At 43.6% G+C, this 15,971-nt stretch overlaps 1 protein-coding gene across 2 annotated transcripts in view; it reads left to right on the top strand.

Annotated features, from left to right (window-relative positions):
• The window catches only part of prkcha (protein kinase C, eta, a), a 57,125-nt gene extending 49,450 nt beyond the window's left edge, over positions 1–7,675 (top strand). For both annotated transcript variants that reach the window (XM_020501252.2, XM_031788115.1), the window contains exons 13-14: positions 6,540–6,686; positions 6,972–7,675. In XM_020501252.2, the coding sequence (XP_020356841.2) occupies positions 6,540–6,686; positions 6,972–7,118 (294 nt within the window). In that variant the 3' untranslated portion in view covers positions 7,119–7,675. The remainder of the gene's footprint in view (positions 1–6,539; positions 6,687–6,971) is intronic.
• The last annotated feature ends 8,296 nt before the right edge of the window (positions 7,676–15,971 follow it).

Here is a 15,971-nt window from a genome sequence, read left to right as displayed (position 1 = left end):
ATTCCTACAGTCTGCATGCCAATTGCACGCTCCCTCATCTTGAGATGTCTGTGGCATTGTGATGTGTGACAAAACTTCACATTTTAGAGTGGCCTTTTATTGTCCCCAGCACAAGGTGCACCTGTGTAATGATCATGCAGTTTAATCAGCTTCTTGATATGCCACACCTGTCAGGTGGATGGATTGTCTTGGCAAAAGAGAAATGCTCACTGACAGGGATGTAAACACGTTTGTGCACATAATTTGAGAGAAATAAGCTTTTTGTGCATATGGAACATTTCTGTGACCTTTTATTTCAGCTCATTAAACATGAGACCAACACTTTACATGTTGCGTTTATAGTTTTGTTCAGTATAGACTCACAAGCTTGATGTAGTCAATGTGTGCTAGGAATATGGGACCAAATACTTAACTTTAGACTACTTTATTTCTACAAATCTTTAGGGGTGTCAATAATTTTTCATTTCTATTTCTCTCAGCAATTGTATTAGTATGAATAAATAGAAAATGTCCCCCTTTTTTTGTTGCATACAATATAGCTCAGATTTGAATTATTGTACACAGTCATTATTGCTCATGTTTATCAGGAAGGTGTCAATCATTTCGGGCCCAACTCTGTCAGAGTACATTTTGTCTCTGAACCAAAGGGCAAGAAAATCGATCTCCACACAGTTGTGTATATAGAGCCTTGTGAGGAAAAATGATAAGTCCAATTAGCCTACCACCAGCGGTTTGCATAATAGAATATCAACATTACAGACCACCATGTAGAGAGAAGCAGTGGCAACACTTCCATGCAAGCAGAACTGGCACCCATCTGGCACCCATCTGTTGCCACAAGTGATCACAGGGTTAAAAAATAATATAAGCTCTCAGATAGGAGAGAACATACAGGACAGGGTTTTGGGGACGGATTTTTGGTCAGCGCATCGGGGTGGATAATAAATAATCTGGGTCCTCGTGTATGACACTAGCCTCACAGTGCTCCCTCTGTCTTACATAACTACATTAAGGCACAGTCCACTACCCCACCACTATAAATAACGCTGCCTCGTCCCCTCTGCCCCCCCCCCCCCCCCCAGCGACACATGTTATGTAAAGGCAAGCTCGTGTCATCATATCCAGAGGCTTTCAACAGTTGAGTGGATTTAACTCGCTGCTTTATTTATACTGAAAGCTGCTCGCTCACCAGGGTTCTACTTCCTGCAAGCAACATCCCGTGTGTTTGAGCCCTGAGACTGGTTATTCAAACAGAGAGCGCACATTGTTTGGTGTTTGACAGTTGAGATGCTAAGGTGAACATTATCCCACCTCATATTTGACTGGGACATAAGAGCGGGGTAAATGTGCCTGTGTCCTATTTCTTTGCATGTCTCTGATATAGTAGGCTTGTTGTCTGTCTGCAGAGTTTAGTTCTCAGGCCTGGCAGAGTGGATGGCACAGGCCCGGTGTAGCCAGTGGAAAATATGATAGACTCAAGTAGGATTTCCCTATTTCCATTTTGTGGTCAGTTGAGGAGGAGGGAATTACATAGTGCATTTCTCTGTCCCATCATGAACTGACTAACCAATTTCCTCTGCTCCTCTACTCTTCTCTCCTGGCCTCGTCTTGTCTTCTTGTCTCTGCTTGTGTCTTCCTTTCTCTACATCAGCTCTACTTTCTCCTCTCCTCTCCTTGTGAACTGTTTTGTTATAAAAAATGCAATGGCTCTGGGGTGTTAAAGAGTGGCTTAGATTAAATCTCAGTTTAATTGTGGTCTGGTCTCAAAGCAAAGTGTATTGGTTGCGTACACAGATTTGTAGATGTGTACACAATGCTTGTGTTTCTAGCTTCGGCAGTGCAGTAATATCAACAACAAAGAAATACACACATGATATTTTTATTTTTATGGATTAAGTTTTATATAGGATGAGCCGTGACTAGACTACAGTATATACATATAAAGTGGGTGAAACAGTATCTAAACATTATTAAAGTGACCAGTGTTCAGTTAATCTATATACAGTGCCTTGCGAAAGTATTCGGCCCCCTTGAACTTTGCGACCTTTTGCCACATTTCAGGCTTCAAACATAAAGATATAAAACTATATTTTTTGTGAAGAATCAACAACAAGTGGGGCACAATCATGAAGTGGAACAACATTTATTGGATATTTCAAACTTTTTGAACAAATCAAAAACTGAAAAATTTGGCGTGCAAAATTATTCAGCCCCTTTACTTTCAGTGCAGCAAACTCTCTCCAGAAGTTCAGTGAGGATCTCTGAATGATCCAATGTTGACCTAAATGACTAATGATGATAAATACAATCCACCTGTGTGTAATCAAGTCTCCGTATAAATGCACATATCCTGTGATAGTCTCACAGGTCCGTTAAAAGCGCAGAGAGCATCATGAAGAACAAGGAACACACCAGGCAGGTCCGAGATACTGTTGTGAAGAAGTTTAAAGCCGGATTTGGATACAAAAAAGATTTCCCAAGCTTTAAACATCCCAAGGAGCACTGTGCAAGCGATAATATTGAAATGGAAGGAGTATCAGACCACTGCAAATCTACCAAGACCTGGCCGTCCCTCTAAACTTTCAGCTCATACAAGGAGAAGACTGATCAGAGATGCAGCCAAGAGGCCCATGATCACTCTGGATGAACTGCAGAGATCTACAGCTGAGGTGGGAGACTCTGTCCATAGGACAACAATCAGTCGTATATTGCACAAATCTGGCCTTTATGGAAGAGTGGCAAGAAGAAAGCCATTTCTTAAAGATATCCATAAAAAGTGTTGTTTAAAGTTTGCCACAAGCCACCTGGGAGACACACCAAACATGTGGAAGAAGGTGCTCTGGTCAGATGAAACCAAAATTTAACTTTTTGTCAACAATGCAAAACGTTATGTTTGGCGTAAAAGCAACACAGCTCATCACCCTGAATACACCATCCCCACTGTCAAACATGGTGGTGGCAGCATCATGGTTTGGGCCTGCTTTTCTTCAGCAGGGACAGGGAAGATGGTTCAAATTGATGGGAAGATGGATGGAGCCAAATACAGGACCATTCTGGAAGAAAACCTGATGGAGTCTGCAAAAGATCTGAGACTGGGACGGAGATTTGTCTTCCAACAAGACAATGATCCAAAACATAAAGCAAAATCTACAATGGAATGGTTCAAAAAGAAACATATCCAGGTGTTAGAATGGCCAAGTCAAAGTCCAGACCTGAATCCAATCGAGAATCTGTGGAAATAACTGAAAACTGCTGTTCACAAATGCTCTCCATCCAACCTCACTGAGCTCGAGCTGTTTTTGCAAGGAGGAATGGGAAAACATTTCTCTTCGATGTGCAAAACTGATAGAGACATACCCCAAGCGACTTACAGCTGTAATCGCAGCAAAAGGTGGCGCTACAAAGTATTAACTTAAGGGGGCTGAATAATTTTGCACGCCCAATTTTTCAGTTTTTGATTTGTTAAAAAAGTTTGAAATATCCAATAAATGTCGTTCCACTTCATGATTGTGTCCCACTTGTTGTTGATTCTTCACAAAAAAATACCGTTTTATATCTTTGTTTGAAGCCTGAAATGTGGCAAAAGGTCTCAAAGTTCAAGGGGGCCGAATACTTTCGCAAGGCACTGTACATAGGGCAGCAGTCTCTGAGGTTCAGGGCAGGGTACTGGGCAGAGGCCAGTTAGTGGTGACTGTTTAACAGTTTGATGGCCTGAAGATTGAAGCTGTTTCTCCGTCTCTCGGTCCCGTCTTTGATGCACCTGTACTGTCTCCGACTTCTAGATGGTAGCGGGGTGAACAGGCCGTGGCTCGGGTGGCTGAGGTCCTTGATGATTTTCTTGGCCTTCCTGTGACATTAGGTGCTACAGATGTCCTGAAGGGCAGGCAGTGTGCCACCGGTGATGCGTTGGGCTGACTGCACCACTCTCTGGAGAGCCCTGCGGTTGCGGAGGGTGCAATTGCCGTACCAGCCGGTGATGCAGCCTGACAGGATGCTCTCAATGGTGCATCTGTGGAAGTTCGTGAAGGTCCTAGGGGCCAAACCAAATTTATTCAGCCTCCTGAGGTTGAAGAGGCGCAGATGCATTTTCTTCACCATCCTGTCTGTGTGAATGGACCACTTTTCAGGTTGTCGGTGATGTGCACACCGAGGAACTTGAAGCACCACTCTGCCAGGGCTCTAATCTCCTCCCTGTAGGCTATCAGGCCTACCACTGTTGGGTTGTGAGCAAACTTTATGATTGAGTTGGAGACGTGCGTGGCCAAGCAGTCATGGGTGAACAGGGAGTACCGGAGGGGACTGAGCACACACCCTTGTAGGGCCGGTGTTGAGGATCAGTGTGGCAGAGGTGTTGTTGCCTACCTTCACCACTTGGGGTCAACCCACCAGGACCCAGTTGCATGGGGAGGAGTTCAGACCCAGGGCCCTGAGCTTAGTCATGAGGGCACTAATGGAGTTGAAAGCTGAGCTGTAGTCGATGAACAACATTCTTACATACAGTACCAGTCAAAAGTTTGGACACACCTACTCATTCCAGTGTTTTTCTTTATTTTTTACTATTTTTGACATTGTAGAATAATAGTGAAGAGATCAAAACTATGAAATACCACATATGGAATCATGTAGTAACCAAAAAAGTGTTAAACACATCAAAATATATTTTATATTTGAGATTCTTCAAAGTAGCCACACTTTGCCTTGATGGCAGCTTTCCACGCTCTTGTCATTCTCTCAACCAGCTTCATGGGTAGTCACATGGAATGCATTTCAGTGAACAGGTGTGCCTTGTTAAAAGTTAATTTGTAGTATTTCTTTCCTTCTTAATGCGTTTGAGCCTATCAGTTGTGTTACAAAGTAGGGGTGGTATACAGAAGAGAGCCCTATTTGGTAAAAGACGAAGTCTGTATTATGGCAAGAACAATGGTTGGTTTGGATAAGTTCTAATCGTCACAGTGGGAACAACATCCTCTATGCATTTCCTGTCACCAAGTCAGTGTATACATCAATGCTATTCTCAGAGGCAACCTGGAACATTTCCCAGTTCGTGTGATCAAAACAATCTTGAAGCATAGATTTTGTTTGGTCAGACCAATGTTGAACGGTCCTTACCATGGTAGCTTCCTATTTAAATTTGACCTATAGGTGGGAGGAGCAGAATGGAGGTGTGAGCTGATTTTAAAAAAATGTTTTGTTTATTAAATTGACCATAACTTAAATCCAAAAGTGCATATTAGTAAAATCATCGAGGATAACACAAAGTCTAGGACTTATTTCCATTGTGGTCCTCTTGAGACAAGATGGCTAGGCAAAATCCAACAGTTGCAACACAGTATGACAGCGAGATAATAAAACATAAAAACAAATAATAAGAACATCTATCTCATCTCAGTTACATCACAAGGTACATTCAAATGGGCACAGAAGACAGTTTTTTTTTTTACTTAAACTGTCCAGTGAGGTTGTTTTTATGGGCAGAAGCAACTCATTCCACTCCGAGGACCCAGTATACAAGAAAGTAGCTTTCCCAGCATTACTCCTGAACCTGTATAAGTACACATTATCAACACCTGATCTGATGCTGTTATGTGCATCCCTAACATGGGGAAAGTAATCAGTTAGATATCTGGGCGCAGAACCATGAATAGTCCTGTAAACCAAACCAAGTCTAATCTGGGACACCCTAACTTCAACAGGCAACCAGTTGAGTTCCTGAAAGCAGCTCCTGCCTATGTGAGTACGTGGACTCCCCTTCAATACTGCCCTGATCAGCTAATTCTAGGCTATCTGGAGTACTAGCGTATTCAAAATGGCATTGAATGTGGGCAGTGGCTAGCACTCTCATGGAGTCCTTATTAAGCAGCTTGGACTTTCTAGCCAAAAACGTAGTCCTGGGTGGGGGAGGGATTTGTAGCCGTCACGGAAGGGAGAGTATTAATGTTCTGTTAACTGTGTTTGGGTCTGGTGTGGCAAGACCTATTAATCTTGGGGTGGACTGGAGGTGAATCTGGTCCTATTTCTCATTAGTTTTGGCTGATTGGGAATGTCACTGCTAGCCCCCTAGACTCCTCAGCCAACACAGTGGTCCAGTACATTAATTTGTTCCTCTGGAATCACTCCTCAAGGAAATTTGAGAGACTGTGTTTAATTTAGTTTTGTTGTGTTTTGACTCTTCCCCTTGGCTGCTCAAACCCACCAACGTCAGATGTTGTTGAGAAAAATGTAAGGTCCACATACAGTATTTAGTCCAGGAAATGGTTGCTTTGTTTTGTTGACACAGTTCAGATAAATAGAATTTACAAAACACATCTGTGTCTCTCCAGACGCCAAGCTGAGCCGGAAAGGAGGTGCTACTGGGCCTCGGGGTGTGTGTTTCTGCAAGTCAGGGGGGTGGATGGGATGGCATTCAAGGTCGAACCAAAGCTGATGCTAATCTCAACAGTCATATTATAAGCCACATTCAAATGATTTACTTCATTAACACACATTATTTTACTTTTATTCACTTCTCATATGCAATTATATTTCTGTTCTCTCCACAGTTCCTGACAAAGAACCCAGCCCGGCGTCTAGGCTGCATGGCGGAAGAGGGCGGGGAGAATGCTGTGACTAGCCACGCCTTCTTCATTGGAATCGACTGGGACAAGCTGAACCGCAGGGAGCTGGAGCCGCCTTTCAAACCCCGCATCGTGAGGCGCGCACACACACACCTGATACACATGATTGATGTCATTACAAACTGTTTACAGTAGATATTACGGTAGAGTTGTAATACCTTCCTATCTTACCATTTTTAATACACACCCAGTTTTATTCTCTTATCATTGAATTACAGTATGGTAGGTAGTGGCCTGGGTTATGAAAGACATGCAAGGTGGTATTTGTTGGCAGTTACCCAAAAGTATTTCCAGGACATCTCACTGATATTTTGTTATTGTGCCTCCTTTCCTGTCTAACCAATACTTCACTTTCAGAAAACTGCAGAGGACGTGAACAATTTTGACCCAGACTTCACCCAGGAGGAGCCCATCCTGACGCCGATTGAGGACCTCCTTCCCTCTGTCAACCAAGACGAGTTTCACAACTTCTCCTTCACTGCTCCTGAGCTGCTGGACGATTAAGGGGCTGTGTGTGACACCCCAGCACCCCCAGACTTCTGTCATACCTCCCCCTTTCACTGTTCACCCCTTTTTCTCTGCCCCTACTGACTTCTACTTCTGCCCAATGAGGAGGCAGTTTGAGTGGAAGAGGCTGACTTCCAGATACATGAGGACTCATATGGACTCTTACTGTAGCCCTGAAAAACATCTCCAGCTTCTGACATTCTCAATTAAATTCTTGCAGCAGGATTGTTGCGTAATTGCTTCTTGGCACTGTGGGATATGACATCACTGTCTCGTCACTGTGAGACATGACTGACTGGTTCTGTGTTGAGACAGAGGTTTCTCAATGAGGCCAGATTTTAATCAGAGATTCTTTATTTTTCCATGCTCATTCCTGTCACCTTTGGAAAACATGGGACAGTTCTGACTTGTAATCTTGCTCAAAGTGTTTTACTGATCTTTCAGACTAGTTGACTGAAATGCAAAGCAATGTTAATGGCAATTTGTCCACTGATACAGAAATATGAATTCCCCTACAGTTACTTCAAGATAAATACAAGCATTTTTTAAACTAATGAGAATTGTGTATCTGTGTCTTTATTAACTCGACATACTTCTTGTTCAATGCTGTGACCATTGGTGATTTTAGCATGTAAATCCTGGTGGGCAAACATTTTTATGCATGCCAGCAAAACCACTACACAACACTAAACAATACATTAATTGCACTATAACGGTGACGAACAGTGCCCACAAACTCTTAGGCCTACATAAAGCTGTCCCAACAGCAGAGCTGAACTTTTCAGCACCATGGAGTGAATCCTTACCGCTGCTACACCTGGCTATCAACAGAGCCTTGTCTAGCAGTGAAACAGTTCATTCAGCCTCATTTACTGCCTTTAAAAAAACATAGCTGATATTTCTGACTTGCTTAAACAAATGTGGTTTCTACTGACAATTGAGATCTACAAACTATGGCAGAAGGGAATGATGAGCGGATAAGAGGCAATCCGTTATTTCAATGAAGACATTAATTAGCTAGCTAGGACGGGCGTAGTCAATATAACTTTGTTCAGCACTTTAGAAATGTACAGCAACAGAATTCAGGACATGGGCCGTTCTTACAGTATTTTCCCTGTACACCAAGTCAGAACCGTAGGATAAATATAGACTGACAATGAAAGCTCTTACAATACTCGATGATTACAGTTCTCTAAAACAGGCTATAGGCTACATGTGCACCACCAAGTCAGAACAGTAGGCTAAGTTATGAGGGGGGGAAAGGGACCAAATTATTAGGGTGAGGCACATGGGCTACTAACTGCTTACTACACAACATACTTTCAGTATACATATCTCCCTGGCATATTGCATCATTTATGCAGCAGCATACAAGACATTTTTGGACTCACCTTGTTGTGCTGTGCTCACTTGAACAGGAAAGTGGCACGGTGGTCTTTCTTGTGGGCCCGAGTTCCCGGCTTGGAATTCCGAGTCTAAATTATTTTCTGTATTTACCCAGTCAGAGGGGGGAAAAAATTTAGTTCCTTACCAATTGGATATCACGTAATTGGGGGAAAAAGGGGTTCAAACATTTTAAAGGATGAACATTCACATATAACGTCATGGGCCAGAAGTTACAATCTTGTCTCATCGCTGCAACTCCCCTACAGACTCGGCGAAGGTCGAAAGCCGAGCCACATTGCTTCTTGACACACTTGGAATTCCGGTGCCCGGCCCGCCACAAGTAGTTGCTAGAGCACAATGAGAAAAGGAAATTCTGTCTGGCTAAACCCTCCCCTAACCCGGACAACACTGAGCCAATTGTGCGCCATCCAATGGTTCTCCAGGTCACAGCTGGGGATAGAACCCGAGGCTGCAGTCGTGCCTCAGCACTCATTTTTGAATTTGAGTAATGTTTATGGCCGATGAGCACCGATATGTTTTATCTATAATTTATTTTAATGTGGCAAGGATGAAAAGGATTTGCTAGTAGATTGTCGACTTGATTTATGATGATGACTGCTTGTCTGGCTAGCTAGCTAAGATTTTGAAAGTATGATGTTGACAAGATCAGTCCAATCAAAGCTACTGTAGATATGTGGCCAATGACTTTGAGCCTTCTTTGATGGGCACTTCTAATGTAAGTCTATAGCAGCACCCAAGGGGCTTCAATATTTGAGCTATGCCTCCTGGGTGGCACAGTGGTTAAGGGCGCTGTACTACCAGAGACTCTGGGTTCGCGCCCAGGCTCTGTCGTAACCGGCCGCGACTGGGAGGTCCGTGGGACGACGCACAATTGGCCTAGCGTCGTCCGGGTTAGGGAGGGTTTGGCCGGTAGGGATATCCTTGTCTCATCGCGCACCAGCGACTCCTGTGGTGGGCCCGGGCGCAGTGTGCGCTAACCAAGGTTGCCAGGTGCACAGTGTTTCCTCCGACACATTGGTGCGGCTGGCTTCCGGGTTGGTTGCGCGCTGTGTTAAGATGCAGGGCGGCTTGGTTGGGTTGTGTATCGGAGGACGCATGACTTTCAACCTTCGTCTCTCCCGAGCCCGTACGGGAGTTGTAGCGATGAGACAAGATAGTAGCTACTAAAACAATTGGATACCATGAAATTGGGGAGAAAAAGGGGTAAAAAATAAATTATAATAATATTAATAAATATTCAAGCTCTACCCGTAGATTTTGCGGTGACGTAGTGTCCCCATGAGTGACAGAACACTGAGAACATTACCAACCCCGAGGCGCTGTATTTTCTGCTGGCTGTCCCAGCACCACAGAAAGTACTGCGCTAGTTAAAAAGAGACCATGTCTGCATGCAGCTTTATAAACTTTTTTTTTTAAACATTGTTTGCAAACTGATATGTGATAGAATATTAAAGCCAGAATAACATGCAAGAGAGGCACAAGAAAATGAAATGGGCTAAACAGGTGGGGCTCAAGACAGGTTGGGCTGAATGACGTGTCGCCACTGGCTGTGACCATTAGTCAAGATAACTGACTGACTCCAGCACATAGACGATAGCAGGGAAAATGGTAATGTAACCAGAACGGCTGATCTGCTCTATTAAATACTGGAATGACTGCTGAGGGGTCCATGTGAAAAGGTTTCTCTGTCCTTCCCGGAAAACACAAACACAAACAGCATACAGTATGTTTTACTATCCTTGTGGGGACCTAAAAAACATCCTTTTTACCTAACCCTTAACTTAACCCTAACTCCTAAACCTAACCCCTAAACCTATCCCTAATTCTAGCCCTAATTGCAACCATAAACCTAACCTCTAAGCTTAAAATAGCCTTTGTCCTCATGAGGACGAGGGAGAATTTTCCTTGTTTTACTATCCTTGTGGGGACTTTGGGGGATTTCCCGTACCCACGAGAATAGTAATTCAAACACAATGGAGATAAATGTCAGTCATTTTCACCTTTCATATCAGACACAGGGATGTGGTCTGAGAAGAGGGAAGGGGGTCTCACACCTCTTGTTTTGTCCCTGTTTTTCAGGAATAAATCTCATCCTGTGCGCTGTCAAATTAAATCCAATTTTATTTGTCACAGGCCTCGTTAGCAACAGGTGTAGACTAACAGTGAAATGCTTACAATGCAGAGAGAAAAAAAAGAAATAGAAGAATAATAACACAAGAAATAAATACACAATGAGTAACGATAACTTGGCTATAAACACGGGTTACCAGTACTGAGTCAAATCAAAATCAAATCAAATAGATTTATAAAGCCCTTCTTACATCAGCTGATATCTCAAAGTGCTGTACAGAAACCCAGCCTAAAACCCCAAACAGCAAACAATGCAGGTGTAGAAGCACAGTGGCTAGGAAAAACTCCTTAGAAAGACAACCTAGGAAGAAACCTAGAGAGGAACCAGGCTATGAGGGGTGGCCAGTCCTCTTCTGGCTGTGCCGGGTGGAGATTATAACAGAACATGGCTGAGATGTTCAAATGTTCATAGATGACCAGCAGGGTCAAATAATAATAATCACAGTGGTTGTCGAGGGTGCAACAGGTCAGCACCTCAGGTGTAAATGTCAGTTGGCTTTTCATAGCCGATCATTGAGTATATCTACCGCTCCTGCTGTCTCTAGAGAGTTGAAAACAGCAGGTCTGGGACATGTCCGGTGAACAGGTTAGGGTTCCATAGCCGCAGGCAGAACAGTTGAAGCTGGAGCAGCAGCACGGACAGGTGGACTGGGGACAGCAAGGAGTCATCAGGCCAGGTAGTCCTGAGGCATGGTCCTAGGGCTCAGGCCCTCCAAGAGAGAGAAAGAAAGAATTACAGAGAGCATACTTAAATTCACACAGGACACCGGATAAGACAGGATAAATACTCCAGATATAATAGACTGACCCTAGCCCCCCGACACAAACTACTGCAGCATAAATACTGGAGGCTGAGACAGAGGGGCCCACAAAGATCTCCGCCGCGGCACTACCCAAGGTGGGGCACCAACCCAGACAGGAAGATCACGTCAGTGACTCAAACCACTCAAGTGACGCACCCCTCCTAGGGATGGCATCGAAGAGCACCAGTAAGCCAGTGACTCAGCCCCTTTAATAGGGTTAGAGGCAGAGAATCCCAGTGGAAAGAGGGGAACCGGCCAGGCAGAGACAGCAAGGGCGGTTCTTTGCTCCAGTGCCATTCCGTTCAACTTCACACTCCTGGGCAAGACTACACTCAATCATAGGACCTACTGAAGAGATAAGTCTTCAATAAAGACTTCAAAGTTGAAACCGAGTCTGCATCTCTCACATGGGTAGGCAGACCATTCCATAAAAATGGAGCTCTATAGGAGAAAGCCCTGCCTCCAGCTGTTTGCTTAGAAATTCTAGGGACAGTTAGGAGGCCTGCGTCTTGTGACCGTAGCATACGTGTATGTAAGGGTTTTCGTCCTCCTCTTCTGACGAAGAGTATCAATGATCGGACGAAAATGCAGCGTGGTATGTATCCATAATGATTTAATGATTTAATGAATACAAAATACAAAAGAACAAGAGAATCCAAAATGAAAACCGAAACAGTCCTGAATGGTGCAAACACTGAAACGGAAAAATAAACACCCACAACTCAAAAGTGAAACCAGGCTACCTAAGTTTGATTCTCAATCAGGGACAACGATTGATAGCTGCCTCTGATTGAGAACCATACTAGGCCGAACACAGAAATCCCAAATTATAGAAAAACGAACATAGACAACCCACCCAACTCACGCCCTGACCATACTAAAACAAAGATATAATAACAGAACTAAGGTCAGAACGTGACAGTGTAGGTATGTAGGGCAGGACCAAATCGGAACCATAGGTAAGAGCAAGCCCATGTAATGCTTTGTAGGTTAGCAGTAAAACCTTGAAATCAGCCCTTGCCTTAACAGGAAGCCAGTGTAGAGAGGCTAGCACTGGAGTAATATGATCATTTTATTTGGTTCTAGTCAGGATTCTAGCAGCCGTATTTAGCACCAACTGAAGTTTATTTAGTGCTTTATCCGAGTAGCCGGAAAGTGGAGCATTGCAGTAGTCTAACCTAGAAGTGACAAAAGCATTGATACATTTTTTCTGCATCATTTTTGGATAGAACGTTTCTGATTTTTGCAATGTTACGTAAATGGAAAAAAGCTGTCCATGAAAGTCTTGATATGTTCGTCAAAAGAGAGATCAGGGTCCAGAGTAACGCCGAGGTCCTTTCACAGTTCTGTTTGAGATGACTGTACAACCATCAAGATTAATTGTCAGATTCAACAGAAGATCTCTTTGTTTCTTGGGACCTAGAACAAGCATCTCTGTTTTGTCCGAGTTTAAAAGTAGAACATTTGCAGCCATCCACTTCCTTATGTCTGAAACACAGGCTTCCAGCGAGGACAATTTTGGGGCTTCACCATGTTTCATCGAAATGTACAGCTGTGTGTCATCTGTATAGCAGTGAAAGTTAACATTATGTTTCTGATTGACGTCACTAAGAGGTCAAATATATAGTGAAAACAATAGTAGTCGTAAAACGGAACACCGAAATTTACAGTTGATTTCTCAGAGGACAAACCATCCTCAGAGACAAACTGATATCTTTCTGACAGATAATATCTAAACCAGGCCAGAACTTGTCCGTGTAGACCAATTTGGGTTTCCAATCTCTCCAAAAGAATGTGGTGATCGATGGTATCAAAAGCAGCACTAAGGTCTAGGAGCACGAGGACAGATGCAGAGCCTCGGTCTGACACCATTAAAAGGTCATTTACCACCTTCACAAGTGCAGTCTCAGTGCTATGATGGGGTCTAAAACCAGACTGAAGCATTTCGTATACATTGTTTGTCTTCAGGAAGGCAGTGAGTTGCTTCGCAACAGCTTTTTCTAAACAATTTGAGAGGAATGGGAGAATCGATATAGGCCAATAGTTTTTAAAATATTTTCTGGGTCAAGGTTTGGCTTTTCAAGAGAGGCTTTATTACTGCCACTTTGTGTGAGTTTGGTACACATCCGGTGGATAGAGAGCCGTTTATTATGTTCAACATAGGAGGGCCAAGCACAGGAAGCAGCTCTTTCAGTAGTTTAGTTGGAATAGGGTATGCAGCTTGACGGTTTAGAGGCCATGATTATTTTCATCATTGTGTCAAGAGATATAGTGCTAAAACACTTGAGTGTCTCCCTTCTTCCTAGGTCCTGGCAGAGTTGTGCAGACTCAGGACAACTGAGCTTTGGAGGAATACGCAGATTTAAAGAGGAGTCTGTAATTTGCTTTCTAATGATCATGATCTTTTCCTCAAAGTTCATGAATTTATCACTGCTGAAGTGAAAGCCATCCTCTCTTCGGGATGCTGCTTTTTAGTTAGCTTTGCGACAGTATCAAAAATACATTTTGGATTGTTCTTATTTTCCTCAATTAAGTTGGAAAAATAGATTGATCGAGCAGCAGTGAGGGCTCTTCGATACTGCACGGTACTGTCTTTCCAAGCTTGTCGGAAGTCTTCCAGTTTAGTGTGGCGCCATTTCAGTTCCAATTTTCTAGAAGCTTGCTTCAGAGCTCGGGTATTTTCTGTATACCAGGGAGATAGTTTCTTATGACAAATGTTTTTGGTTTTTAGGGGTGCGACTGCATCTAGGGTATTGCGCAAGGTTAAACTGAGTTCCTCAGTTAGGTGGTTAATTGATTTTTGTACTCTGACATCCTTGGGTAGGCGGAGGGAGTCTGGAAGGGCATCTAGGAATCTTTGGGTTGTGCGAGAATTTATAGCACGGCTTTTGATGATCCTTGGTTGGGGTCTGAGCAGATTATTTGTTGTGATTGCAAACATAATAATTGATGATTGATTAGGCTGCATAGATTTCATGACTAGAAGCTCAAAAGACGAAAACATTGTTTTTTTTTTTTTTTGTAAATTGAAATTTGCTATCGTAAATGTTAGCAACACCTCTGTCTTTGCGGGATGCACGGGGGTTATGGTCACTAGTGTAACCAGGAGGTGAGGCCTCATTTAACACAGTAAATTCATCAGGCTTAAGCCATGTTTCAGTCAGGCCAATCACATCAAGATTATGATCAGTGATTAGTTCATTGACTATAACTGCCTTGGAAGTGAGGGATCTAACATTAAGTAGCCCTATTTTGAGATGTAAGGTATCACAATCTCTTTCAATAATGGCAGGAATGGAGGAGGCCTTTATTCCAGTGAGATTGCTAAGGCGAACACCGCCATGTTTAGTTTTGCCCAACCTAGGTCGAGACACAGACACGGTCTCAGTGGGGATAGCTGAGCTGACTACACTGACTGTGCTAGTGGCAGACTCCACTAAGCTGGCAGGCTGGCTAACATTCTGCTGCCTGGCCTGCACCCTCTCATTGTGGAGCTAGGGGAGTTAGAGCCCTGTCTATGTTCGTAGATAAGATGAGAGCACCCCTCCAGCTAGGATGGAGTCCATCACTCCTCAACATGCCAAGCTTGGTCCTGTTTGTGGGTTAGTCCCAGAAAGCGGGCCAATTATCTACAAATTCTATCTTTTGGGAGGGGCAGAAAACAGTTTTCAACCAGCGATTGAGTTGTGAGATACTGCTGTAGAGCTCATCACTCCCCCTAACTGGGAGGAGGCCAGAGACAATTACTCGATGCCGACACATCTTTCTAGCTGATTTACACACTGAAGCTATGTTGCGCTTGGTGACCTCTGACTGTTTCATCCTAACATCGTTGGTGCCGACGTGGATAACAATATCCCTATACTCTCTACACTCGCCAGTTTTAGCTTTAGCCAGCACCATCTTCAGATTAGCCTTAACGTCGGTAGCCCTGCCCCCTGGTAAACCGTGTATGATCGCTGGATGATTCGTTTTAAGTCTAGTACTACGGGTAATGGAGTCGCCAATGACTAGGGTTTTCAATTTGTCAGAGCTAATGGTGGGAGGCTTCGGCGTCTCAGACCCCTTAACGGGAGGAGTAGAGACCAGAGAAGGCTCAGCCTCTGACTCAGACTCGCTGCTTAATGAGGAGAACCTGTTGAAAGGTTCTGTCGGCTGAATGAGCGACACCGGTTGAGCATTCCTAAAGCATTTCCCTCCAGAAGCCATGAGAAAGTTGTCCGGCTGCAGAGACTGTGCGAGGGGATTTATACTACTATCTGTACTTACTTGTGGCACAGACACTGTCTCATCCTTTCCTACACTGAAATTACCCTTGCCTAACGATTGCATCTGAAGCTGGGATTGCAGCACAGCTATGCTCGATGTATCGAGTCGATGTGCATGGGTATGAGGTAATTGAGGTAGATATGTAAACTCAGCAAAAAGAGAAAACATCCCTTTTCAGGACCCTGTCTCAAAGATAATTCATAAAAATCCAAATAACTTCACAGATCTTCACTGTAAAGGG

Source organism: Oncorhynchus kisutch, linkage group LG14, assembly GCF_002021735.2.
Source record: "Oncorhynchus kisutch isolate 150728-3 linkage group LG14, Okis_V2, whole genome shotgun sequence".
Taxonomy (NCBI): Eukaryota; Metazoa; Chordata; class Actinopteri; order Salmoniformes; family Salmonidae; genus Oncorhynchus; species Oncorhynchus kisutch.
Note: the sequence above shows the minus strand (reverse complement) of the source record. Positions and strands in the feature narration are given on the sequence as shown.